A 26,666-nucleotide genomic window follows, 5' to 3' on the forward strand; every position below is an offset into this window, starting at 1 on the left:
CCCAAGTAATCTACTCAATCTTTGGGCGTATAGGCACTAGGAATCAAAGGACATTTTGAGGTGCCATCTCCTCCCCACATGTCTTTGGCTCCAGGAGTCTCCTATCTACCAACCAAAATTTATGCCTTGCCCCATCTGCCCCATCTTTCCCCGATACTTCAGTCTCAGAAAGCTCTCAACCAATCAGGAGTCACATCTCACAACCTCACAAGGCTATCCTGTAGGGGAATTCCCAGCCTGATTTGAGTACAGGTAGGTGGGGGAAGGGTAACATATATATGAGTCTGAGGTCCCAGGTTGGGTCAGGAACACTGGGGGACTAAGGACTGGAGATTGGCCCTGGCATCTGAATGGAGCTTCTAGGTTAGGCTCTAGACCTCAGCAAATAAAGGGTTAAAGGTGGAGGCAAAGAGCTGGGGACGCTTGACTGAAAAGGTTAGGATAGAGAGCAGGTAAGTAAGTAGAAGAGAAATTTAGGTCTAGGAGAACTGGGTAGAGTATGCCCCATTCCCCTTGTCCCTAACTTTTCTGATATACATATCCACAAACACAATATACACAAACACTTGAAGCTTCTTATTTCATAGATTTAGAGTTGGAAGTGATCTTAGAGGTCATCCAACCCCTGCCTCATTTTACAGAAGAGGAAACTCAGGATTAGAGAAATTAAGTGATTTACCCAAGGTCATAGAGTTAGTAAGTAACAGAGGCAGTCTTTGTTGTAGTAAATATCAAAAATTTAATTAGAAATAAAGTAGATGCCCATTGATCGGGGAATGAGTAAAGAAAATGTGGTACATGAATTTAATGAATATTTCTGGCATGTAATAAAATGACAAACGTGATGACTACAGAGAAGAGTGGAAAGATCTACATGAACTGATGCAGAGTAGAGTAAGCAGAGCCAAGAAAACAATATATACAATTACTACCATAATTCAACATTCAGGTCCTCTGACTCCAAAGTATGTGTTTTTTTCCCCTCAATGCATCATGCATGTGAGTGTTAGGGGTGGTGGGAAGGGAGGAGATGACTAAAGAAGAGGCTACTTCCTGACCTGGAACTAATCTAGTTTGGGAATAGAAGTCCTAATCCTAGGAAAACATCTCCTGCAAGGGCAACTTGGAGTGACATGGCTCTGCCTTTTAATTTTATAGCTCTACCCCTGTGGAGGGTGAGCATGGGGTTATGATAAAGGCATGCCTTTGTCATGGAAGGAAGAGGGAGGTATCAGTACAGAGGAAAGAATACTTGCAAGTAAAGAGACCCCCTTGGACGGATCATGTCACCCCTTTGGGCCTTCGTTTTTTTTCACCTTTAAGTCAAGAGGGTGGAACTAGATGATCTAGATTTTTTCCTAGCTCTGGGAATTTGAGGGGTTTAGGGTGAGGATAGGGCAGCTAGGTGGCACAGTAGATAGAGTGCCAGGCCTAGAGTCAGGAAGGCCTGAGTTAAAATCTGGCTTCAGACATTTACTAGCTGTATGACCCTGGTGGGCAAGTCACTTAACCCTGTTTGCCTCAGTTTCCTCATCTGTAAAACCAGCTAGAGAAGGAAATGGTAAACTTAGTCTAGTATCTTTGCCAAGAAAATCCTCAAAAGAGATCATGAAAAGTCAGATACAACCAAAAATGACCGAACAAGAACAAAAAAGGTGGAGAGCGAGGAAGAGTCCCCAAATCCCCAATTCAGAATTTTTTAGGCCATGGCTATATACCCCATGTTCATTCCCTTTCATTAACTCTGACCCTGAAAAGGATAATAAAAAACCCATTTATTAAGGCTTTTTTTTTTAAGTTAGGTGGTACAGTGGATAAGAATGCTGGACTTAGAGTTAGGAAGACCTGAGTTCAAAATCTGCTTCAGATGCTTTATGACCCTCTCCCAGCCTCAATTTTCTCATCTATAAAATGGGGACAAAAACAAAATCTCTCACAGGGTTCTTGTGTGGATCAGAGAGGATAACATATACAGTGCTTTGCAAACCTTAAAGTACTATATAAACTCTGGCTATTATCATTACTATTATTATTAAATGTGTATAGTGTTCTTTATCGAGTAACATCATTTATAAACCTTTCTAACTAGGTAGGAACTCATAGGTGACCTTCCCCTACTCCAGACCTTTTGGGCAGCTTTCAGCCTCCCAAGTCATATTATGAAACCCTTCATTCCTTTTTTTTCCAGAAGAAAATGTAATAGAACTAAATCTTTGTGAAGTTTAAGATTTAAACAACGATGGTACAATTAGATTAGTGTTATAAGCTTAGAACAAAAGTGCAGCTTGAGGTTGAGAACACTGGGCTCACCTATAAGTGGTTAATGGAGCCGCTGCTGGCCCAGGGAAACCATTCCTGGTTCAATCACCCACTAGCTGTGTGAACTCTGGCAAGACGCTTTTCATTTCCCCCTCTGTAAGTGGGGATAATAATACACGAATTTATAAACCACAGAGCTTATGTTTAATATGAGCTTAAGCTAATAATACTAATAAAACAACTTCAATATGCTCAGCATTGCTCATAGACTAAGAGCTAAGAGAGCTTCCTTAGAGACCATCTATTAACTCCCCCTACTTGGTCTAAGACAGCGTCTCAGACAAACATATTGATGGCATTATGTAGAGTAAAATACAGAATGCTGACATTTGTTATCAAATGAAGAGGATACTACTGACCCACCAAGACAGCAAGACACACACTTCAAATAGTCATAGTACATTTATTTCCCATTTACTCATCCATTCCCACTTACTCTGTCCCCTTTGTGAGTATGTGGCCACTTACAGCTAGATGGCTGAGCAAGGTTAAAGTTACAATCTGTAGCTAATAGCCCCTAAACGAACTGAGCCCATTTGCCCTATGCTCTAATTAACTGAACAATTAGCCATAGAAACATTGAATATGTGGGTAATGTTCAGTATTTGCATTATATAAACATGACAGGGACCAGTGTATTTTTGAGGGATAGCTGTGGGAGTTTTGTACCTGCACAGGGCAGGGCCATAGGGAACCATCACCTGGACATTTCCATTCTGCTACTCAATGGCAGGAGAGGGACCAGGTGCGGATTTCAGCCACCTCTGCCCTTAGCCTCATGCTGCATCAAATCTACAAGTTCAGGCCAGGCCCTAAAACCCGAAAGGAGCTCTACAGTTTCTTGGTCCCACTACTGATCAGCATTCAAGATAATAACCTGGAGGTAATCAAGGTGAGATTGATCTTTTCTCTTTCAGACTACAGGCCACTTTACCCTTCTTTCCCTCTCCCCGACAGTGGGAAAGTCAAAGGTGTTTGGCTTGGATATGTATTGTATCCCTATGTCTGTGACATTGTACTCTAGGCCTACACCCAACACATCCAGCTTTACCTCGGTGCCCACGGCCTTTATAAATTCCTTTATACATAGTCCTTTGAAGCTTTTGCTCCATCATCCCCTTTTGTTCCAAGTTTTTTGACCCTCTATCTAAGCCTACTGCCTTAGCTATGAAGGACTATGTGGAGGCGGGGAGGTTTTTCTTTGGAAAGCCTTTTTCTATCTCACAGGTCTGTGGAAGGGCCTTGACTGAATGGGCTATCGGGATTGGCTGGACATCACTCAAACAAACATTCCAAAATACAGTCATAACTGATCATGTTAAGATACTGGAAGAAACATGCAAATGCCTGGTGAGTGAAAAAGTCTCTTAGAGGTCATAGCTACTGTACTGGACTCTGAGACATACTAGGGTAAGAGAAGTAGGGAAAGAGATGGCATATAGGGGATAAAAAACCCCAAAAGCACTATTTTGTTTAGTTGTCTACTCTTCAAAGTCCTATTATTCCATTCCTCCATATCTTAACTTCCCATTCTCCATTATCCATAAACTTTGGGTTCATAGAAGTTCATGGCCTGTAATGTAGCTGGTCCCTCAGTGTTAGCTCCTGAGCTTCCCCAGCTTGTAGACCCTGATTATAGAGGCTAGATAGTGTTATTCTAAGTTTATAGGTAACAGTATGGCAGAGGTCACCAGTGAATGGTATCCAGAGAATCGGGCACTAAGAAATCACTAAGCTGGGGATTAGAGACTCATATTTACCAGAAGTCAAGAGCGTACAAGAGAACAGAAAGTCAGGTATTAGATAATGTTTGGAAGAATAGACAAGTATTAGCAATCTGGGAAAACAAAGTCTAGAAGTCATATGGTGAGGCAAGGTTGAGGGAAGCATTTAGATGTCAGAGTCATGAATACAGGTAAATGGGTTGGAGTGCCAATAATCAAAACATGAGGATGTGAACTTAATATTTAGAGGAAGTATGACAGAGCCAAGAGCTTCTAATGTACTTCCTACTAAGGTAGTCCCAATATCAAGGTATGAGCAAATGTGGGCTTAAAGGTATGAGTTGTCAGGAATGCGAAAACCATATTGGTTGGATCTCATGTTGGTTGGAGAAAAGGAGACAGGACTGTGGTCACAGGTAAGTTCTGAAAGGCAGCTTCCCCTGTGGATCAGGGCCAGCATCGATTCTTGCTGCTTCCACAGGTTGGCACAAGTCAAAACCATTTGGTGGGAAAGTTACTGTTCCAGAGCTTTAGCTTCCTGCAGAGCCCACGGCCCTTCATTAGGGCTGCAGCAATCACATTCATAGGTAAAGTCAGCTTACTTTCTTGGATACCACTTTCCAGAACTTTTCTCTTCCATCCCCTTTGCCTTTATCCTGTTTCCTTCTGCAAAATGAATAATATAGAACAGTGTGATGGTTTGGTTGCCTTTTTCCTGGGTTTGTCCCAATTTACAAAAATCATCCTATTTCCAGGAAAACTTGGGCTTCAGTTTTCTCATCTGCAAAATAAGGATTGTAGGATTATAGACGCAAAGTCGAAAGGGATTTTCAGAGATCGTCTTCACTTTTCAAGAAATATTGAACTTGATGGTCTTTAAGGGCCTTGCCCACTCTAACCTTCTGTTAATGAATCCCTTTGAATCTAAATACTTTTTCTTTAGGGAGTTGTGGGGAGAAAAGGTCTTTTACTTAGACCACTGAAATTTTGGCTTCTGAGCATCTCTCAGGCACCTTCCTTGCTGATTGTTTTGAATTTTTCTTATGGGTATAAGGGAAAAGGCAGATGGGTGGGACAAGTACAGGAGCAATTTTGCTTTTGCTTTATTTTTAGGGCAAACTGTTATGAAGCTAAATGTGAACGAAATCCACGAAGAAGATGTGCAGCTGTTGCTGAATGGTGAGACATGCCAAAGTGATCTAGAATCATTAGCCTGAGGGCCAGGTAGAACATATATTGTCCGCAGCTTGTAAGAGTGGCAGCTCACATTTCTATATCACTTTATAATTGATCAAGTCTTCCTCTCCATCCCTCCTGTGAGAAACAAAGCGCAAGCTGTATTACCCTGATTTTACAGATAAGGAAACGGACACTAACAAGGGTAAAGTGACAGGTTGTGTCATCACTACATCATGCTTTTGTCCAGGATAGAAAGAGATAGAAAAATGACTCAAGGAAGTGCTTTAAATGTCTTCCCAGAGCAGTATTAAAAAGACTTGGCAAAGCATGGCTACTCCATAAATACTGTTGACTAATTGATAGGAATTAGATGCAAATTGTTAGTTCAAGTCTTACTATCTCAAGAAACTTGAATTTTGCTCCTAGGTCTTTCTACATGAAAATCAAATAATTCTTGAGCTGGGAAGGGATTCTAGGAATTTTCTAGTTCAGTCCTAGTCTCCTCTTGTCATTTTATAGATGAAAGAGGTGTTGTCCAAAGAGGTCTAGCAGCTAGTAGGCAACTAAAATCGAAGCCCACGTTAGGGCTTTTTCCCATTGCATCTTACTACAGAGAGTCTGTCAGTCAATACATATTTATTAAGTGCCTGCTATGTGCCAGGCACTATATTAAACATGGGGGATGCAAAGAAAGGCAAAAAACAGCATTTGTTCAGAAGGAGCTCCCAGTCTAATGAAGGAGATGTCATGCCAATGAGATATATAGAGGGTAAATTGGAGACAATTTCAGAGGGAAGATACTAAGATTAAGAAGGCCCTAAGATTAAGGCTTCTTAGAGAAGGTAGACTTCAGGTGAAAACTGAAGGAAGCCAGTAAAGTTAGGAGATAGAGATGAGGGGAGAGAGAGTTCAGGGCATGGGGGGACATCCAGTAGAAATGCCCAAAGTCAGGAGATGAAGTGTCATGTGCCAGGAACAACAGAGAAGCCAGTGTTACTGGATCACAGAGCAAAGGGAGGGAGTATAGGAAGACTGGAAAGGTAGGAGAGGGGCAGGTTACCAAGGCCTTTAAAAGCCAAACAAAGGATTTGTGTATTTGATCCTCCAGGTAGGAGGGAGTCACTAGAGTCTATTGAATAGGGAGGAGGCATGGTCAGATGTGAGCTTTAAGAAGATCATTTTGACAACTGAGAAGAGAAGAGAAGAGAACTGGAGTGGGGAGAGACTTTAGACAAAAAGACCGATCAGCAGGCTATTGCAAAAGTCCAGGCATGATATGATCAGTGCCTGTACCAGGGTGGTTGCTGTGATAGAGGAATGAAAGGGGTGTATACAAAAGATGTTGTAAAGCTGAGGTGTCAGAGACACCAACCAGGGCTGCATCGGGCCCACAACACTCTCAAGTTCCAAGATTAAAATGTAATTGGGAACTATTTAACTAACTAACTAACTAACTAAATAAATAAATAAACACTCACACACACACACATATATATATATACACACACACACATACATACACATACATATATATACACACACATATATATGCACACATACATATATATGTAATATATACAATATATTTAACAAAATGAAACACAGAAAACACTTTAAAACTAATTCAATATGCAGCCTACGGGGATCTTTACGTACAACTTAGTAGTTCTGTTTCTATTTGAGTTTGACACCACTGCTTAAGCCCTCTAGCCCCACACTGTGTTCCTGTAGAGAGATGACAACTTGTAGCTTCTAGAGAAGAGAAATTCCTCTGGCACCCTCCATGTCTTCTGCCTCTGTAATGATGGATGCTTGGTGTTCAAAGTCCTTTACAACCTAGCCTCGTCCTACCTTTAGTCTTTTTACACCTTACTCCACAATGAGTGCTCTTCCATCCATTGACACTAGTCTTCTGGCTGTTCCACGAACAAGATACTCCATCTCTTGGCTCTAGGTATTTTTTTCTGGCTGTCTCCCAACCCTCCTCTGCTCTAACTACTGACCTCCTTGGCTTCCTTTAAGTCCCAACTAAAATCTTACCTTCTACAGGAAGCCTTCCCTAACCCTTCTTCATTCCAGTGCTTTCTCTCTCTCTTAATTATTTCCTATTTATCTTGTATATAGCTTGCTTTGTATATGTTTATTTGCAAGTTGTTTCTCCTGTTAGATTTTAAACTCCTTGAGGACAAGGACTTTCCCCTCTTTTTGTATCCCCAGCACTTAGGCTTAGTACAATGCCTAGCACACAGTAGGCCCTTAATAAATGCTTAGTGCTTGATTGATTAATGGAGGGAGAGAGTGGAGAAAGAGGGAGCTTTACAGCAAGTCTTTAACTTTCTCAGGTTCTTCTGGGGCAAACCTCACACCTGTCTTGTAAAGTCAGAATTGACAGAACTTGTACTTTAAACCCTATGTATGTAGTCTGGCCATATGATTCCTGAACTGGGCATGCTTGTTTCTACCCCTATCTATCTGCACAGGCTGTGTATCCTGTGCCTGAAATGCATTCCCTCCTCATCTCTGCCTTTCAGAGGAATCCTTATCTTCCTCTAAGGCACCCATCTGGTGCTACCTCCTCTGGGAAACCTTTTTCCATCCTCCCCACCATAGGTGTTCTCTCCCTCCTCTGGAAAACTGATTTAAATCACACTGACCCCTCTTCTAGGAAATCCTGTGGAACTTACTGCATAAACTATACATTTTGGGACTTCATAATCCATTGCCTTATATTAGTTCTTAGCTGTTTCATTTGCATTTATCTCATCTTCTGCTGAAAACCATAAATGACTCAAGGACAAGGACCAAACCATGAAAATGGGGTGTGGGGAAACAGTGCTGGAATTGGAGTGAGGAGATTGGGGCTCACTTTCTCATACTCACATTTCCTGGCTGGGTGACCGTGAGCAAATCACTTAATCCCCTTTCCTTGTCTGCAAACAGTATATTGTCTTCTTCAGAGAGTTATTGTAAAGAAATCGCTTTTCTCTTTTAAAATTTTAAAACAGTATAATAGAAATGTTACTTTTCACTTTTTAAACTTTTTCCCTTAAGTGTCTACCTAGTGATGAGCACATAATGATCATTGTAAAGGTAGGTATGTGCTTGATTGCAAAGGAATTGAAATGACAGGCTAAGTTATTTATTTGTCATTATAGCCTAGAGGCAATAGGGGACCATTGAAAGTTTGAGAAGAGAAATAACATGTTCAGAATTGTGCCTTTAGAAGGTTGTTTTGGCAGGCAGCTATTTAAAGAATGGTAGATTGAGGAGGCAGTGGGGGTCAAGTAATGGAGACTGGAGGTGGGGAGATAGGTTAAGAAGCTATTATAATACTCAAGGTGACAGATTATTAGGATCTGAACTAGATTAATGGGTGCACCGATGGAAAGAAAGGGAAGGATGCAAGAAATGTTATGACATAAAAAATTTATAGGACTGGTTGGATTGGAAGAAGAGATAACACAAAGGGAAAATGGGAAGATTAATTAGGTTTCCAACTTGGATGGCTGAGAGGATAGAGGTACCATCAAAAAAATAGGGACACTGAAGATAAGCAAGCTTCAGGGGGAACAATTTGAATTGGAATTGGAAGTTTCACCAGGATGTTCAGGTAGAAAGGTCCAGTGGGAAGTTGGGAACTGTGGGCCTAGAATTCAGGGAAGAGATCAGGCCTATATATGTAAATTTGGATATCATTCGTGTCAACTGAATTTATAGAAGCAGATGAAATCACCGTGCAGGAAAGTGTAAAAGGAAGAGCAGAAGGTCTAGCAAAAAGCCCTGGAGACATTCATACTTTAGGAGATGAGAGAAAAAAGATGAAACAGTAAAGGAGATAGAGAAGGAGTTATCAGACAGGTAAAAGAGATAGAGAGAGAGCAGTGTCATAATAACCAGGGTATCTAGGAGGAGGAGATGACCCAAAGTAGTGGAAAGCCCTCTGGATTCTCAGGTAATAAGGTCTTTGGGAATTCATTTTGACTTTCTCATTGGACTTAAAGGAGACTTTGGAGTTAGAGGATTGTGGTTGCTGATATCTATTGGCTAGTTAACTTAAGAGGTGACTTAGCCTTTCTGGGCCTTGGTTTCTTCATCTATAAAATGAAGGCGTTGCATTAGATATTCTCTAAGGTCTTTTCCAGCCCTCAAAAGCTATGATCCTTCTCAAAGAAAGAGATTCTGCTCTCTCTAGCAATATCTAACAAACCTTGTAGTTAGGAAATTCTGCATTTCTAATCTAATTCTTCCCAATGAAGCTAGTCAGTCAATCAATAAGCATTTAATTTGTACCAGGAACTGTACTAAGTGTTGGCTATACAAAGAAAGGCAAAAACAGTTCTTGCTCTCAAGATAACCTATAAATAACAAGGCATATACAAGATATATAGAGAGTGAATGAAAGGTAATTGCAGAGGGGAATGCCACTAGCAGCTGCTGTGGGGGAGCTGCTGCAAAAGGTAGATTTTAGACGAGACTTGAAGGAAGCCAGGAGAACTAAGAGGCAGAGGTGAGGACAGAAAGCATTCCAGATATGGGAGATGTTATTGTTGTTTTTGTTGGGTTGTGTTCAACTTTTCATGACCCAGTGGTCTATAGCACACCAGGCCCTTCTATCCTCCAAAGTCTGTCCAAGTTTATGTTTGTTGTTTCCATGACACTATCTGTCCATCTCATCCCCTGCCATCTTTTTCCTTTTGCCTTCAATCTTTGCCGACACCCAGGGTCTTTTCCAGACAGTCCCATCTTTTTATGTGGCTAAAGTATTTAAGCTTCAGTTTCACTATTTGACCTTCTAGTGAATAGCCTGAATTAATTTACTAAAGTATTAACTGATTTGATGTCCTTGCTGTCCAAGGGACTCTCAAAAATCTTCTCTAGCACTACAGTTCAAAAGTGTCAATTCTGCAGACCTCAGATTTTCTTATAATCCAATTCTCACAGTCATACATTGCTACTGGAAAAACCAAAGCTTCGACTATATGGACCTTTGTCAACAAGACAATCTCTCTGCTTTTTAGTATGCTGTCCAGATTTGCCATAGCTTTCCTTCCAAGGAGCAAGCATCTTTTAGTTTTATGGCTGCAGTCACCATCTGTGGTGATCTTTGAGCCCAAGAATATAAAATCTGACACTGCTTCCATTTCTTCTCCCTCTATTTGCCAGGAAATGATGTGACTAGTTTCAAATGTTTTGATTGTTTTTTTTTTAATGTTAAGCTTCAAGCTAACTTTTACACTTTCCTCTTTCACCCTCATCAAGAGGCTTCTTAATTCCTCTTTAGTTTCTGCCATCAGAGTGGTATTATCTGCATATCTGAGATTGTTGATATTTCTCCTGGCAACCTTAATTCTGGCTTTTGATTCCTCCAGCATGGCATTTTGCATGATGTACTCTGCATATGTTAAATAAATAAGGTGACAATATATATTGTCCCATCATACTCATTTTCCAATCTTAACGCAATCGATTGTTATATATTCAGTTCTAACTGTTGTTTCTTGACCCATACAGGTTCATCAGGAGATAAATAAGATGAACCAGTGCTCCCATCTCTTTGAGGACTTGCCACATTGTTGTTATCCACACAGTGAGAGGCTTTAGTATAGTCAATGAAGCAGAAGCAGATGTTTTTCTGGCATTCCCTTGCTTTCTCCATAATCCAGCAAATGTTGACAATTTGGTCTCTAGTTCTTCTGCCTCTTCAAAAACCAGCCTGCTCTTTGGGTAATTCTTGTTTCACATATTGCTGAAGCCTAGTTCGAAGAATCTTAAGCATTACCTTTGCTGGCATGCGAACTGAGTGAGATTGTTCAGTATTTTGAGCATTCTTTGGTATTGCCTTTCTTTAGGATCTGGATGTAAACTGATCTTTTCTAATCCAGTAGCCAGTGTTGAGTTTTCCAAATTTGCTGGCATATTGAATGCAGCACTTAAGAGCATCATATTTTAGGATTTTAAATAGCTCAGCTGGAATTTCATCACCTCCACTAGCCTTATTGTTATCAGGGCTTCCTAAGGCCCGTTTAACTTCATTCTCCAGGAGGTATGGCTCCAGATCAGTAACCACACCATCGTGGTTATTTGGTGATGTTAAGATCTATCTTGTATATTTCTTTTGTGTATTCTTGCCCCCTCTTCTTAATTTCTTCTGCTTCTGTTAAGTCGCTACTATTTTTGTCTTTTATCATGCCAATTTTTGCATGAAGTGTTCCCTTGATATCTCTAATTTTCTTGACGAGATCTCTGGTCTTTCCCATTCTATGGTTTTCTTCTATTTCTTTGCATTGCTCATTTAAGAAAACTTTCTTATCTCTTCTTGGTATTCTCTGGAATTCTGTACTTAGTTGGGCATATCTTTCCCTTTCTTCTTTCCCTTTTACTTTCCTCCTCTTCTTTCCTCAGCTATTTGTAAAGCCTCATTAGACAGGCTTTTTGCTTTTTTGCTCTTCTTTTTCTTTAGAATGTTTTTTGTTACTGCCTCTTGCACAATATTGTGATCCTATCCTAATATCCTAATATCCATGGTTCTTCAGATACTCTAGCAGATTTGATCCCTTAAAACTACTTCATATTCATAAAGGATGCTATTTAGTTTATTTCTATATGGTCTGATGGTCTTCCCTACTTTTTTCAATTGAAGCCTGAATTTTGCAAAAAGAAGCTCGTGATCTGAGCCACGATCAGCTCCAGGCCTTGTTTTAACTGACTGTACAGAGCATCTCCATCTTTGGCAGCAAAGCATATAATCAATCTGATTTCTATATTGACCATCTGGTGACATCCATGTGTAGAGTTGCCTTTTGGGCTGTTGAAAAAGAGTGTTTGCTATGACCAGCGAGTTATCTTGACAACTCTATTAGTTTCTGCCCTGCTTCATTTTGTACTCCAAGGCCAAACTTGCTTGTTATTCCAATTATCTTTTTATTTCCCACTTTAGCATTCCAATCTCCAATGATCAATGTGACATCTTTTTTTTTTGGTATTATATCTAGAAGATGTTATAGATCTTCATAGAATTGATCCGCTCTGGCCTCTTCAGCATCAGTGGTTAGAGCATAGACTTGTATTACTGTGATATCTAATGGTTTGCCCTGGTTTGAACAGATATCATTCAGTCATTTTTGAGATTGCACCCCAGTACTGCTTTTCTCAACCCTTTATTAACAATGATCAGCCATAGTCGGACACACTGGAACTTGACTCTAGCATAGTGACGTCATTTTGATCATCTTCAAAAATGAAGGACAACGAGCAACCATTGACTATATGGCTACTATATTTCTTCTAAGGGATTCACCCATTCCTGTCTCTTTAAGTTCACCGACACCATGATGTTGATGTTTAATCTTTCCATCTCCTGTTTGACCTTGGTTCACAGATCCTATGTTCTAGGTTCCTAATGCAATATTGATCTTTATAGCACTGGACGTTCCTTTTATCACCACAGATACATCCACAGCTGAGCTTCCTTTTGGCTTTGGCCTAACTGCTTCATTAGTACTGGAGCTGCTTGTTCTTCTTTCTTCCTTCATTCTTCCCCACCTTCTGATCTGAAGGGCTCAGTTTCTGATGTTATCTCTTTTATCATTTTAGTATTGTCCAGGGGTTTTTCTTGGCAAAGATACTGGAGTGGTTTGCCATTTCCTTCTCTAGTGGATCACATTTTTTCAGAACACTCCACTGTGACCTGTCTTTCTTGGGTAACCTTGCATGGCATAGCTCACAGTTTCATTGCGCCATGCAAGCCCCTCCTTCATGACTAGGCAGTGATCCAGACAGGGCAGGCCTGGGGGATAACTAGTGTAATATCACAAAGATGAGAGTTTGGTGTCATTTGTGTGGATTGCAGAATGTATGAAAGGCCATAAATGTAAGAAACCTGGAAAAGTAAGAAGGGGTCAGGTTATGAAGAGCTTTAAAATGGCAAACAGGGCACTTTATATTTGGAGCCACTGGAGTTTGAATTCAGAGAGTGTGACATGTTCAGACATAGGCTTTAGAAAAATCACTTTAGTAGATAAGTGAAGGTGTATTGGAGTGGGTTAAAATTTAGGGCAAGAAGTTAAAAGGCTATTGTATTAGTCCAGATGAGAGCTGCTGAGGGCCTGAATTTGGTGGCTGTGTGAGTAGAGAAAAGTAGATATAATTGAGAGATGTTGTGAAGGTAGAAATGACAAGATTTGGCAATGGATTGGGTTTGTGGGATGAATGAGGAGTTGAAGATGATAACAAGTTTGGGAGTCTGGGTGACTGGGAGGGTTGTGGTAACCTGGACACTCCATAGGGAAATTTGTAAGAGAGAGGATTTTGTGAGAAGAGACAACAAATTCTGTTAAGGCTATTTCCCCTTTGTGTTTACATGTAGATGAAGAACATGGCTACATAGGCTTTGACATGGATTTAAGACCACTGTTAAGTCCTCATGAGATTCTTTTCATCTAGTTCTTGTTTCTTGCAACCTTTCCTCAGAGGCTTTACATTTAAATGTTATGGAATAATGATATAAGAACAGTAAGTACTGGTAGGGTTAGGGAAGATAATTCTTAGGAGAACAAAGGTCTAAGCATTCCTCTTCCCCCAACCACTACTTTCTTCTGATTTCAGCCCTTCAAGATCTAAAGGATGACCCTGTGGATTCTATACAGGGTTTGGTCTCCATCACAATCAAGAAAATGGAAACAGCTTATGTGAAGAGTTCTATCTGTTCTGGGCTACACCTGAAGCAAAATTTTAGAGTCCCTGGTTTTGGTACCAAGAAGCGGCTCTTTAAGAGCATAAAATCCAAGGATGAAAGCAAAAAGGGCATACCAAACTGGTCTAAGTTTTTCCACTGGCAAATATTGTCCATTTTTCGGAGTTCTGAAGATAGCACGAGGCAAGAGGATTGCCCAAGATGTGTTCAAAAGTTTCCCAGAAGAATACTTCCCCAAAAATATCTCTTGAACACACAAGATTTGGATAAGTCTGTGTACCAGGTCCAGAAAGAGCTCAAAATCTCCTGACCCTCCATCCCTTTTTTGGAGTTTGGGACTGACCTTTTGCCCAGCTGTTTGCTCCGCAGGTGGAGGTTTGTTACACAGATATCTTTTCCTGGTTTTCTACAAAGAATGAATTACTCATACCCAGCACCCTCTTCCTTTCCTTCTTCTCCCTAATTCCCCCACGCCCCAGGGTTAGGAAGAAACCCAAAAGGATAGTACTGCTGTCTTTTCTATCCTTTATTTCAGAGCTTCTGGTTTCCTGCATAACTTTTATCAATAAAACTCCTTTCCTTATTTTAAGACAAGGTGGTATTCGTCCAATAGTTTTTATTCGGGGCTAGGGGGAAGAAGACTTCCATGCAACTCCCCAAACAGGGACAATGTAAAGTTTTACGTCTCAAGAAGAGGGAGACTTTGCCCCCTCAATTGTCTTTTCACTTTTCTTGAAACATGGACACCTCTCTCTTATCTTCCTTTCACTGCTACACTTGTCCAAAGAGTAGCTGGACTCATGACCTCCTTTCCCCAACTTACTACCCATTCTCCCCTTAATTCGGTAAGAGTTCTGCAACTCTTCATTGCCAAATTAAGCAAAGAAACAAATAAAGATGAATAGTGAATAAATGACTGATTGCCTGGATGAAAAAATTTAAAAAAACAGAAAACAAACAAAAAACCCGAGAGAGAGAGAGAGAGAGTGTGTGTGTGTGTCTGCAAGTAACTGTGAGATCAGAAGCATGTGCGTATTATGATTGTGAGATCAGAATCCCGCATACAGCATTCGCATGTTTATAAGGACTTCTGAGGGCCGAATCAGCAGCAGCAGTATGCGCAGGCGCAAATCCCCAGGAACACTCGAGGGTGGGGGCGATGTACCCGCTCTTCAGCCGGCTCTCCTTTCGCGGTCGGGGATTAGCTCCGTAGTGGAGGCGTTCGGGCATGCGCGGTTGGGGGGGCGTGGTTACGTCCTGCCTGAGGCCAACGCTATCCGCGGGAAGCGGCCGTTTCAAAACGAGGTAAGTTTTGCTGATGCCAGGCCCCGGCTTCAGCGGAAAGGGAGAAGGCCAAGCGAGTGCCGGACAAAGGAAAGGTTCGGGTTAGAAAAAGAGCGTGGTGTGGAGCGGAACTAAGTAGAAAGCCGAGCCCTTCACCCACGCTGGCGGAAGTGGGCGGGGACAAGAAGGGCGGGGCGGACGGAACACCGGATGAGGGGGCCGGGCAGAAGACCCGGATGGGGGCGGAGGAGTGCGCCTGCGTAGAGGGGTTTGGCTTTTGAGTTTCGGAGTATCGCAGTTTGCTGGGATTAACTTTAACGGGACTTCTAGAATTGTGCTGTCGTCCCACCGATGGAAAAATTGAGGCTCCAAGGCCTCGGGGATTGACTTGCCTAAGGTCATAGGTACCGTAGTGGCTGGTGCTGGACCTGGAGTCAGGAGAGACTCCACTTACTTTACCAGCCACGTGACCTCGGGCGAGTCACTCATTGCGCCTCGGTTTCCTTCCCTGAAAATTGGTAGAATAACACCGAGTGTGGGCTGTTGTGAGGATCCCTTAAAAACACTAAATAAGTAGCCAGGTTTTGGGGGACCCTCTTTTTTCTGAGAGTGAGCCCAATGGAGTTTGGGAAATATGCATTCTAATTGAGCCTCATATACTCAATGGCAGTGTGACTGAACCCAGAGCCTGTGACTCGACTTATCTCAGCTTCGGGCTCCATTCCTTAATTTGTTTAAAAACGGAGATCCTTCCCTGGCACGGTTTTTTCGAGTCAAAGCGGCGTATTAATGGCAGTTACTAATCCTGCCTCTCTTGTCTCCCTGGTCCGATCCACGCGCTGCCAAATTGATAGCCGTAAAGACGCGCGATTCCCTGTGGACCCCAGGCTAAAATGCAAACTCTCCTCTTTGGCATTTAAAACCCTTCACAGCCTCGCTCTTTCTAAGCCGAATTTAATGCCTCACGCGGTCTATGAGGTCTCATTGGCTTATTTGCTGCTTCCTCCTGATGTCCCAGCTGTCGTCTCTGTCACTGCAGACTGCTCCTTTCCCCCGGTGTCCGTCAACGCGTAAACTGGGGGAAGCCTTTCCTAATACCCCCGGTTGCTGGTCTTCGATTGCCCCCAATACCGTATTTGGTATACGTCTTTAAATTGCTCATTTGTGGACATGTTGTACCCTCCTGGTAGGAGGTAAGACCCTTGAGAACAAGGGTTTTGTCTTTGCAAAGGGTCCGACACATAGGTGCTTAAATCAATGCTTATTTTATTGGATTGTTATCTATTTTATAGGAAGTATCGCCCACTCATGCCCCCTCCCCCCATCTTTTGTTCTTGAGGTGATTTTTAAAATTGAAGGGTAGATCTTTACACTTATACTTATTAAATTTCATCTTAGTAGATTTAACACAAAACTCTAGGCTTCTGCCGGAGCCTAAAAAGACCTTGACACTGTCCTTCAGCTTGTTTAGCAGTACTTTGTGTCATCTTGAGATTTGACAAGGATATCATTTATGGCTCCAACTAAGGCATTGATTAAAAACACTAAACAGTACAGGGCCAAGAACAAGCCCCTCCAATTCCACCTAAAAGTACTCCTGTTTAGTCCAAAAATCTGCATCCTAATCGCAAGCTTGACATGAGAGAGTCAGGTGCTTTGCTAAATCCTAAGCATTCTAGCTTCACAACATTCCTCCGATCTACCACCCTGTCAAAAAAGTAAATGAGATGATTCTGGAATTTCTCTCTCTCCTTTTTTTTCTTCCATCCCTCTCTGTTATCCTTTATTTGGCTTAAATCCTCTCTATTAAACTATTCTATTTCTTTTTTTAAAAAAAGTTTTATTGGTATGTTTTGATTTTTTACATTACAAGCATTTACAGTTGTTTTCGTTTATGTTATCGTGCTCATCTTACAAGTCGTTCTGGTTCTGAGTATTTCGCTCGGCATCAATACATACAGGTCTACCGGGGTTTCTCTGAATTCGTCATGTCTTATGCTAAAATAATATTCTGCCATGTTTATGTAGTACAGCCTTTTCATGGGCTGTTAATGGGCACTTAATTTGTTTCCAATTTTTTATCATAACAGGAAAATGTTGCAACAAATATTTTTGTGCATATGGTCCCTTCCGTCTCTTGGGGTATATGCATAGTAGTGGTATTAATTAATGAAAAATTGTTTCTTGTGTTTACAGTTGGTTCCATGTTGTGCTAAGTGCTGGGGATACAGCTAGAAAGTCAAGGCAGCCCTGGCTGTCAAGGAGCTCACATTCTAGTGGGAGAAACAGCATGAAAAGGAGAGTTCAGCTGTCGGGCAGTCAGTCAACAAATATGTATTGAATGTAGTATGTGCCAGGGCACTGTAAAGATGGAAAGGCTCAGTGGATCTTAGGTATATGAGCAAGACAGATAGTGATGCATTTTCTTTCATGTCATGTCTCATTGATAAAACCATGTGTGTTTCTAAAGTTGAACATTTTATTTTCTGGATCTTATATTTAGTTGTGATTACTGAGGTGGCTACTGCAGCACCTGCAGAGGTAGTTACTGAAGGGGATATATAGGTTGCTCCCCTGGACTGTAGCTGGAAGCAGGGTTGATGGTCCGTGGGGACATGCTATTTCTGGGGTCCTAAGGCCAGGGACTGCCTAGTATATACTGCCTTCCTGTCTCTTCTTTACTGCGCATTTCTGCTTTGGCTGGGTAATGATTTCTGCAATCCACAAGCATTTTTTAAAGCACATCTTATGTGTGACAGGCTCTGCTAAACACAGGATACAAAGAAAAGTTGAAGATGGTTCTTGCCATCCAAGACCTTACAATTCTAAGAGGGGAAATTACGTACATACAAATAGGTTTATACAGGATACATGCAGAGTGAATATGTACAAGGCTATCATAAAAGAGAGAAGCAAAGGGGACCAGGAAAGGTTGCCTGAAGAAGGTGGAGTTTAAGCTGGGTTTTGTTTTTGTAGGCGGTCGGGCTTAACTGTCTTGGCCAGGTTCACATAGCTAGTGTCTGAGGCTGGATTTGAACTCAGGGCCTCCTGACTCCAGGGGCTGGTGCTCTATCCACTGAGCTCTAACTGCTCCTAAGCTGCCTTTTAAAATTTTTTTCTTAAAAATATTTTTATTCTGAACTTGATAAATATCAACAAATATGGATACTTCCTCATACAAAGAACAAAAAAAAATTGCATATGACTTGGTAAATTTCTCTTATGTTGTTGTGTTTGTCCATTCTCGGAGAGGACCGTGACATCAGGCAAAAGATGATATGGCTTGCACTTGACTTTGATTTGAGTGAGGGAGGGCTGTGCAAGGTTACCAGCCTCACTTTCTCCTCTAGAGCCATCTGGGTGTAGTGGCCTGTTATTCACCAGGAGGACGGGAGATGGCCCAGGATGCATTCTATTATGTGCAGCTTTTAATAAAAGCATATGTTACATTTAATATGGTAGTTCCAGGTTGTTCCTCCTCCTCTTCCTGTTCATTTTATGTATGAACTTCAACAAATTAGATACTTTTTTCTAAAGCCAATTGCTTTAGGATTGTATGAGTATGAAGACCTATTGTTTTTAATGAACCTGTATCCAGTGATTTTTTTTTTTATGTTGTCACATAAGGGAAGGTGGGCAAGTAATTGTTAGTCACTTGCTTAAGGCAAGTAGCAGTTTCTCCTGAGTAATAGAGAATACTGAATTCTGTATTTACTGTCCATGTATCTCCTTAGTCAGGTAAGTTACTAGGTTTTTAGTTTTTGTTTGTAAAATCATAAAAATACATGGTTTATAGAGAATGATAGTATTTCCCTGAGCCATCCTTTGTTTTTCTGGAGTGTCGAGTTAATACTTTAAAATTTTCATCAACTAATATTATGGGGTTTGACAAGGAGCTCTATTTCTAGTTGTCCTGGACCAGAAGTATTTCTTTCCATAAGTATTTCTCTTCTCTTTTCCCAGTGTATACATATATTATATATACCTCCAGGTACAATAGCTTGTTTTGCCAAGGAAATGGGTAGCTTTTATTTCCTCTTTATCTTTTCATTTTCCAAAAAGTCATGATTTAAAAGTTTGTTGACAGTTAATTAAAACAATTCTGTATGTGCAAGCTTCAATCTAACTTGAGACTTTATAAACAATTATTTAAACACAGTTTAAATTATTTAAACACAGTTAAAAACAGTTACTAAAACATATCCTAAATCTGTATTTAGGCATTTGTATGGCTAGGTATTTGGGAATATATAAATGTACCTGAAAGAAATTCTGGTCTCCTAAATTCCCTGTTACCTCCAGGACAAAATTGAAAATACATAATTTAGAACTGTCATCTTTACTTAAAAAACAAACAACACTTGGAAGCCAATTGCATATATTCTAGTTCTCAAGGGGAAACATTAATCTTGTTGCTTCCTCAAAGTAAAGTTTACTACTTTATTAACAAAATTAAAATTTTTACATCTTTATCTCATTACATCTTTTATCATATTTCTCCCTCCCCCTTTGAGGATATATATTATCTTCAGATCATTCAGGAAGAATGAGATACTTTAAGGACCTAAATTTCACATGACTATATATATGTGTATCTATACATATATACACACACACACACATATATATACATATACATGTGTATATATACACATACACATATAAGAAAAACTATTAGTAAGGGGATGGCAGACCTAAGAACTGATTCTCCTAGGGGCCACAAATTCAGAGTAAAAATAGAAACAGTAATGACCTTTATATTTGCATCCCATTATAATGTTTGAGATCAGAGATGTTTGAGTATTGTAACAAGATTCATTATTTTAAAAAAATTCTTTACAATTCAGTGTCAATAGTTGTCAAGATTTGCTATGAAAGGAAGGAGAGACATAAGTTGTAGCAATATTAAGATTGTTTCTTCAGACCCAAGCCTAAAAGCACAGCCTGATTTATCATCGGTATAACAGGGGAAAACTCACTTAGCCCTAATTTCAGGTAAAAGTCATAATAACCTTTTAGAAGAACCGTCATACAACAGAGTGCCACATTATTCACAGGCTCAGGATTAACCAGATGGGAAATTTTCCTGTTCAGAAAAGAAATAGCATAGTGTGGAAACTGAGTCATGAGGGATCCTGCCGTTACTTTTAAGGCTTTCTTAACCTTCTCAGTCATTTACATCCACCAGTAATATTTCTCAGATAACACTCCCTTTGTGTGACTCATGGCATTTCCCCTGAATGGTAGAATACTGGATTGACAGTTAAATAGTTATACCTTACTTCATTCAGAGCAAATCAAATTACAGTCCCTAGAGATCTCACCTCACACAGCACATTTCACCAATCACAGTTTAGGAGAGGATACAGTTCTTTTTCTTGTTGTTTCAATGTCAATTAATTAACAATAAATAAAAGTATTTATTCTCAATACTTACTAAGTACCTACAAGGATTTTCCAAAAACTTTCATTCAACATCTTTCTTTTCTAATTTAAACACATCCTAGTGTAAAAAATCTAACAGAAGTTAATCATCATATTCTGGAGTTTCAGACAGTGTGATCTATGATAGTTCACTCAAAACCTAGAACAGCATTGGCTACTGTAAGCCTCCAGATTCCTATATCCTCATATATTACTTCGTAAGTCAAAAATAAAATCTTTAAAACTGGAGTCTGTCAATACTAGCTTGGCTCAAAGATGTAACAAAGATAGGAAAAATGTCTAGTTCACCATCTTGTTGCTCATGTGACCCAGAAGCCCTTTGTGTTATCTAAAATGCTTCTTCTGATAACCCTTCAAGGTAGGTGTTACTCAGATAGCATTGAAATCAAGGAGCCTTCTCTTTAGGGTCTGCCCTTGGCTGCATGTCATCACAGTGGGTATCAGTAGATGTATATAGAATGCCAGCAGCTTCTTCCACAAGACTTCTTCCATCTGCCTGTTTGTCTCCACTTACTCAGTCATCACCCTAGTTCAGAGTTTTGCCATCATGAGAGTTTTACCAAGCATTGCCTGAGTCTTCAAAAATTTTATGTTGTAAGTACAGTTAGGTAGGCTGCTTAGGGGGCTGCCCTATAGACCATTGCCTTTTTCTTGTTTCTTGGGGAGTTAACTCCAAGTAATGACTTATCTCTTTAAGGAATATGGCAAATCAAATCCAGGAAGGAAGCATACATTTCCCTTTCCCCTACACTCCTTACTCTATCCAGAAGGACTTTATGGCAGAGCTGTATCGTGTTTTGGAGGCTGGAAAGATTGGAATATTTGAGAGTCCAACTGGCACTGTAAGTATGAACTTAAAAGGACTAAGAAGGAACCTGGGAGGGAATATGGCTAATGAAGCTTGGAGGCAGAATTGCTTGATTCTTCTATTTGCTCTTTCATTTTGATTACCAAAATAAAAATAAAAACCAAAGTGGTGTAACATGAAATGTCAATTAGTGTGTCTGTTTTCTGTGACAGAATACCACCCTGTACTTTTGGTAACTGTACTTTCTAATGGTTTTCATAGTCTGAGCTTTGGCAAAGTTGTTTGCCTCTGTTTCTTTTTTCACTCTTACAGCTGTGAACATGGGCATAGACCCATCAGGTAAAAAATTTAGTCTTTGGGCAAGCATGAACTTGGATGAAATTCAAATTCATGAATCACAGCACTGAGAATCTTTGTCTAGACTTCTCATGCTTTTTTCAGTATTGTTATGATGCTGGGATGCATATAAGAAAGATTGGGCTTTGTAGGATATTAAAAATGTTTTGTGACCAGGTAGATTTAAAAACAAACAAAACTTTCAACTGGAACTTTCAAGCGTTCATTAAAGGGGAGAAAGGCCGGAAGGGGGTTTTGCAATCTCTTCTTAAAATTTAATTTTTCTCTCATTAGGGCAAATCCTTAAGTCTCATTTGTGGGGCCCTTTCTTGGCTCCGTGACTTTGAGCAGAAGAAGCAGCAAGAAGAAGCCCGTCTTCTTGATGCAGGAATTGCCCCACCAGATCACTTGGAAGGACCTCTACCTCACACGTCTACTAGCCAGGGGGCTCTAGATACCTCAGAGTCTACTGGGGAGCCTGATTGGATTGCCCAGTTTGTGCAAAAGAAAGAAGAAAAGGATATGATAGACAGATTGAGGGTAAAAAATTTGGGGATAGTAAGAAAGGTGAATATAAAGGAAGGTATCATTAGCACCGAATTATTCTAGGATGAAAAGGATTTCATCTTAGTCTTTATCTTTTGACTCCAAGTCAGTTTTGTCTGTTGGCTCCAAGACCTAGGTTCCAGTTGATCCTTCTTTGAATTCATAATACTTCTTAGCTCTCCCATCCTCTGCCATTAATTAACTATAATTCTCCATTGCTGTGATTTGTAGGGTGATTGTCATTAAGTAGTAGCACATGGTCTTTTTCCAGGCAAGATTTTAACAGTGCCATATCTGGGAAATGACCTATTCATTTTCCTTGGCAGCATGACTCATTGGCCATAGCCTTAATTAAGGAGTAAATTAATTAAGAGGACATGGTTGGGGAGAGAAAATGCTGGTGCTTCTTGTCATGGGTAGCAGAGCTGGAACTTTGAGAGGTCCAGGAAGGAGCTATAGCACTAGCAATTCCAAGTGTATATCAGAAGGGATGTAGAAGGAGAGAGGGCCTCTTAGGAAGATGACAATGACAAGTTCACAGAGAAAGGGCAAATGTAAGACTCTGTGGGAGCTTCTATTAGACTTCTCTTATCCTTTAGGATGAACAAATCAAGAGGAAGAGGCGAGAGGAGCGTCTCCAACAGATACGCCACAGTGCACATTTAAAATATACAGCCAAAAGAATGGTGAGTTTAATGTCTTGAAATGGCTTAACTCTAGGTTTTTGACCTTGTGGGAACTGTACATTTTGTTAAGTGGGAGTGGCCATGACTTCAGCGGCTTTCCCATTGTCTGAATTGCTGGACAGTTTAGAATGAAGTATTGATCAGAGACTGCCTTCTCCAGACAAGTCTTACATGTTAACTCTTTGTGGTCATTCAGTAGAAATCTATCAGCTTTTGACAACCAGTGGCTAAAACTTGCCCTCAAAACAGTAGAATCCCTTTGTCCCTGCTAGAAGGTTGTTTTTCCCTCTCTACGTCACATAGGTGTGTTGATGTATTCCCAGTAGAGACCATATAGAGTCATCCCAGTGGGACAATATGGCTTGTTTCACAGGACACATAGATTGTTTTGACTGGTGCCCAGCCATACCAGAGGCAGAATAGAATTTAAAGAGCTAAAAAAACAAACCAGGGCCAAAAGATGAAACCAAACCCCAAATGCCAGGACTGATCAAGTTAGTGGGAGAATGACCTTCTATCTTATTGCTGAAGGTTCTTTCCTCTAATACTTATGATGCAGAGACAAGAAGAAGAAGAGATGGAACGCCTGTTACGCCTCAGCAAGGAGATGCTAGCAGCAGCAGGGAGTGGACAGCCAGAGGAGGAACTTGGCAGGGAAGAAGAGCTGGTTCTTGCTGAATATGAGAGTGATGAGGAGAAAAAAACAGTCAGTGGGTAAGATACTGTTCCCTCACCTTGAGTCTACCTGTTACTCATAGGGAACTAGGCACTCACAGGGCCCCAGCTCTTTTAACTCTCATCTGACCTTTGTCTTTTGCTCCTTCTTCAGCTCTTATGGATATTGGGACAAGTGGCTACCAATGCTGTCTCAAAGAAAAAAAAATATTTCCTTCCAGTTTATTCTCTTGTATTCTCTTATTCCTGCCCCATACTTTACAAAGAAGAAGGAAAGTGGTGAAGGAGAAGGAATGTAATTAAAACTACTAATCTATAGTTGAAGCTGTCTGTTTCCATGCCTTTGTCTCTTCTCTCTTCACTCAGACCCAGTCACTAATCTTATACAGTTTTTTGTTTTTCTTTTATGGTAGATCCTCTGAAGTAGAAATTTGCATTGGGTCTATCTCTAGCTCAACCATCCCCCTTATGCGCCCTCCCCCCTAGTTGTCCCTTCATGTTTCCCTGTTGAATTTTCTGTATTTTCTGTTTTTCTACACTAAACTCTGTATGGTCAACCCTCCTTTGTCCAAATCAAATTAAAGTCAGTTTCATATGACTCCTGCCTCTCCCCTTTCCTCCTTGTTTGTATAGTCTTGTGTAGTCTTTTTTTTTGTTAACTCCCATTCTATGAGATAGTAGATTCTACCCCTTCTTCTTCCTTTCTCCCCTAGTGTATTATTTCCCCTCCCCTCTTTCCCATTTTTTTCTTCTCTTAAAACCAACAAAACCAAGGGAATAAAAACCCTTTAGACCCTGTGGGAGTCTTTAACTCCCTCTCCGACCCTTGAGAACAATGGAGTTATGAAAGGGTCATTTGTCTCTTCTCCCCCAATTATGAATGAAAAAAACACTATTAATTGCTTACCATATGCAAAGCATTGCACTGAGTGCTGGGGGTATGCATGAAAAAGCAAGACCGTCCCTTATTTCAAATGACCCACATTAGGATATAGGCGGTTCATCAACATTTAGTCTCTCCTAGTTAGTCACATATTTACTTTTCTATGTTTCTCTTGGCTTCTTTGTATGCACTTCATTGTTTGCTTAGTTCCGGTCTTATCAGGATTGCTTGAAAGACCTCTCATCTCTTAAAGATCTGTATTTTCTCTGTAGGATTATATTAAGTTACATAGGTCGGGTTTGTCCTTGACCTTTTGTAATACGATATGCCTTTTCTTTATTGTCTCTGTACTTTCTCACTTGGTGATGTCATCAGCTTCCACTGGCTCGGTTACCATCTCTCTGTAGGTGATTCCCAGGTCTGTCTGTCCACCTGTGGTCTCTTTACTGAGCTCTTGCCCTGCATTGCTAACTACCTGTTGAACATGTTGAACTTGATGTACTGTAGACATCTGAAACTTAATATGCCCCAAACAATTCACTGTCACTGTCAGTGGGATTCCTGTCATCTCCCCTCCTTCCATATCGAATCAGCTGCCACATTTTGTAGTGTCTTGAAAACATCTCTCCTGTGCATCCCCTCCTTTTTATTCACACAGCCACCAGCCATGTTCAGGCCTTCATCACCCCCAGCTTATACTACTGCAGTAACCTCACAGTGGGCTCCCTGCCTCCAGTCTCCTCACTCCATTCTGTCCTTCACACGGCTGCCATGTGAGATCTTGGAGAGCAGGGACTAGTTTCGCACCATGGGTGCAGCTTCATAAATGCTCATAGAGTCTGCCGTGTGGTTTGAATCCCAGGCTATTGGGTAAAGCCAGAATAACAGTTCATTATTGTCTGACATCAGTTTTACAAATGGCTACTCTTTCACTAGCCCTGAACAATTTTATCATTGCTCTGAGGTTAATAAAGCTGATTTCTTTAATTCTGTTCTTTGTTTAACTCCTATCTAAAGTGATTATAAAAGAAATTTTACTTAATAGCTCATCTAGCGTTTTATAGTGTTAAACCTGAAAATTTGGTTGAAGGAAACAACAGAGCTAGGTGATAGAAAAATCCATGTTGTTTATTATTTTTCCTTAAAGCATAGCGGAGCTAGCTTACTTGTACGTACAAGGAGTCAGAGCATAGGCTCTGCCTGTCTGAACAAAGGAATGAGAAAACTTATATATGTTATTTTAGCAGACCTAGCAAGCCTGTATTACCTCATTTTTTATGACCCCCATGTATGTTTAACCATGATACAAGAAGAGGATTTTCCTTAATGGAAAGAATGTTGACGAAGGTCAGTTAATATTAAGCGAGGTAGTCTCTCTTGGGTTTAGGGTCTCATCCCTTAATGGCTAACAGGTATCTGGCCTTGTTGACAGTGGTAAGGGTGTTTCCTGAGCAAACTTTTAGAGAGAACAAAGAAGCCCAGGTCCTGGATCTTCATCCAGTTACTCATTAATTCAGGCTCTGGGTCTGGTTGAAACTAGAAATGATATAAAATAGTATAATATTTTCCACAATAGTTTATACGGAGTACTTTCCTTTCAACAGCTCAATGACATTAGTAGTGAAGTATTATTCTCATTTTAGAGATAAATAAACTGAGACTAAGATAAATTAAGCAGCCTGCCCATAGTCACAGGATTAGTAATCAGAGTCAGGGTTTATGACCCCCAAGTCCAATGTTGATGCTGTACAGTACAGCTACTACTTGTGTCAGAGAATTTTCTTTAATGACCAAGAATACACTGTTTGCTCTGAGTAAACATTGAGAGGGTTTTTATTTCCTCACTGATTGCAAAAACCAAAGAGGTGAGTAGGCATGTTGTTTATTCTCAAGGTTCAAAGAATTGAACCCAAGTATTTTCTAACTTCCAGTTTAGGATGTGGACCCTGAATGTGCCCTACAGTTTTGTCCAAAGTGTCACAGTGTCTTCTCATTTTCATTTTTTCCTAGTGCACGGGTGTGGAGTTCAAGCTAAGTAGTGAAAAAAATTGAAGTTTGTCTACCTGGGTGTGCTTCTTAATCCGAACAG

At 40.5% G+C, this 26,666-nt stretch overlaps 2 protein-coding genes across 7 annotated transcripts in view; both read left to right on the forward strand.

Annotated features, from left to right (window-relative positions):
* Positions 1-14,546, forward strand: part of LOC118849751 (maestro heat-like repeat-containing protein family member 7) — a 42,092-nt gene extending 27,546 nt beyond the window's left edge. For both annotated transcript variants that reach the window (XM_036758715.1, XM_036758716.1), the window contains exons 14-18: positions 3,053-3,211; positions 3,547-3,669; positions 4,525-4,630; positions 5,157-5,222; positions 13,827-14,546. In XM_036758715.1, the coding sequence (XP_036614610.1) occupies positions 3,053-3,211; positions 3,547-3,669; positions 4,525-4,630; positions 5,157-5,222; positions 13,827-14,224 (852 nt within the window). In that variant the 3' untranslated portion in view covers positions 14,225-14,546. The remainder of the gene's footprint in view (positions 1-3,052; positions 3,212-3,546; positions 3,670-4,524; positions 4,631-5,156; positions 5,223-13,826) is intronic.
* A 593-nt stretch (positions 14,547-15,139) lies between these two features.
* DDX11 (DEAD/H-box helicase 11) overlaps positions 15,140-26,666 on the forward strand; it is a 36,563-nt gene continuing 25,036 nt past the window's right edge. For 3 of the 5 annotated variants that reach the window (XM_036759315.1, XM_036759318.1, XM_036759316.1), the window contains exons 1-5: positions 15,140-15,219; positions 21,341-21,485; positions 22,082-22,327; positions 22,933-23,019; positions 23,579-23,733. In XM_036759315.1, the coding sequence (XP_036615210.1) occupies positions 15,143-15,219; positions 21,341-21,485; positions 22,082-22,327; positions 22,933-23,019; positions 23,579-23,733 (710 nt within the window). In that variant the 5' untranslated portion in view covers positions 15,140-15,142. The other 2 variants (XM_036759319.1, XM_036759317.1) reach the window with 2 other exon arrangements.

Source organism: Trichosurus vulpecula, chromosome 5 (assembly GCF_011100635.1).
Source record: "Trichosurus vulpecula isolate mTriVul1 chromosome 5, mTriVul1.pri, whole genome shotgun sequence".
Lineage (NCBI taxonomy): Eukaryota > Metazoa > Chordata > Mammalia > Diprotodontia > Phalangeridae > Trichosurus > Trichosurus vulpecula.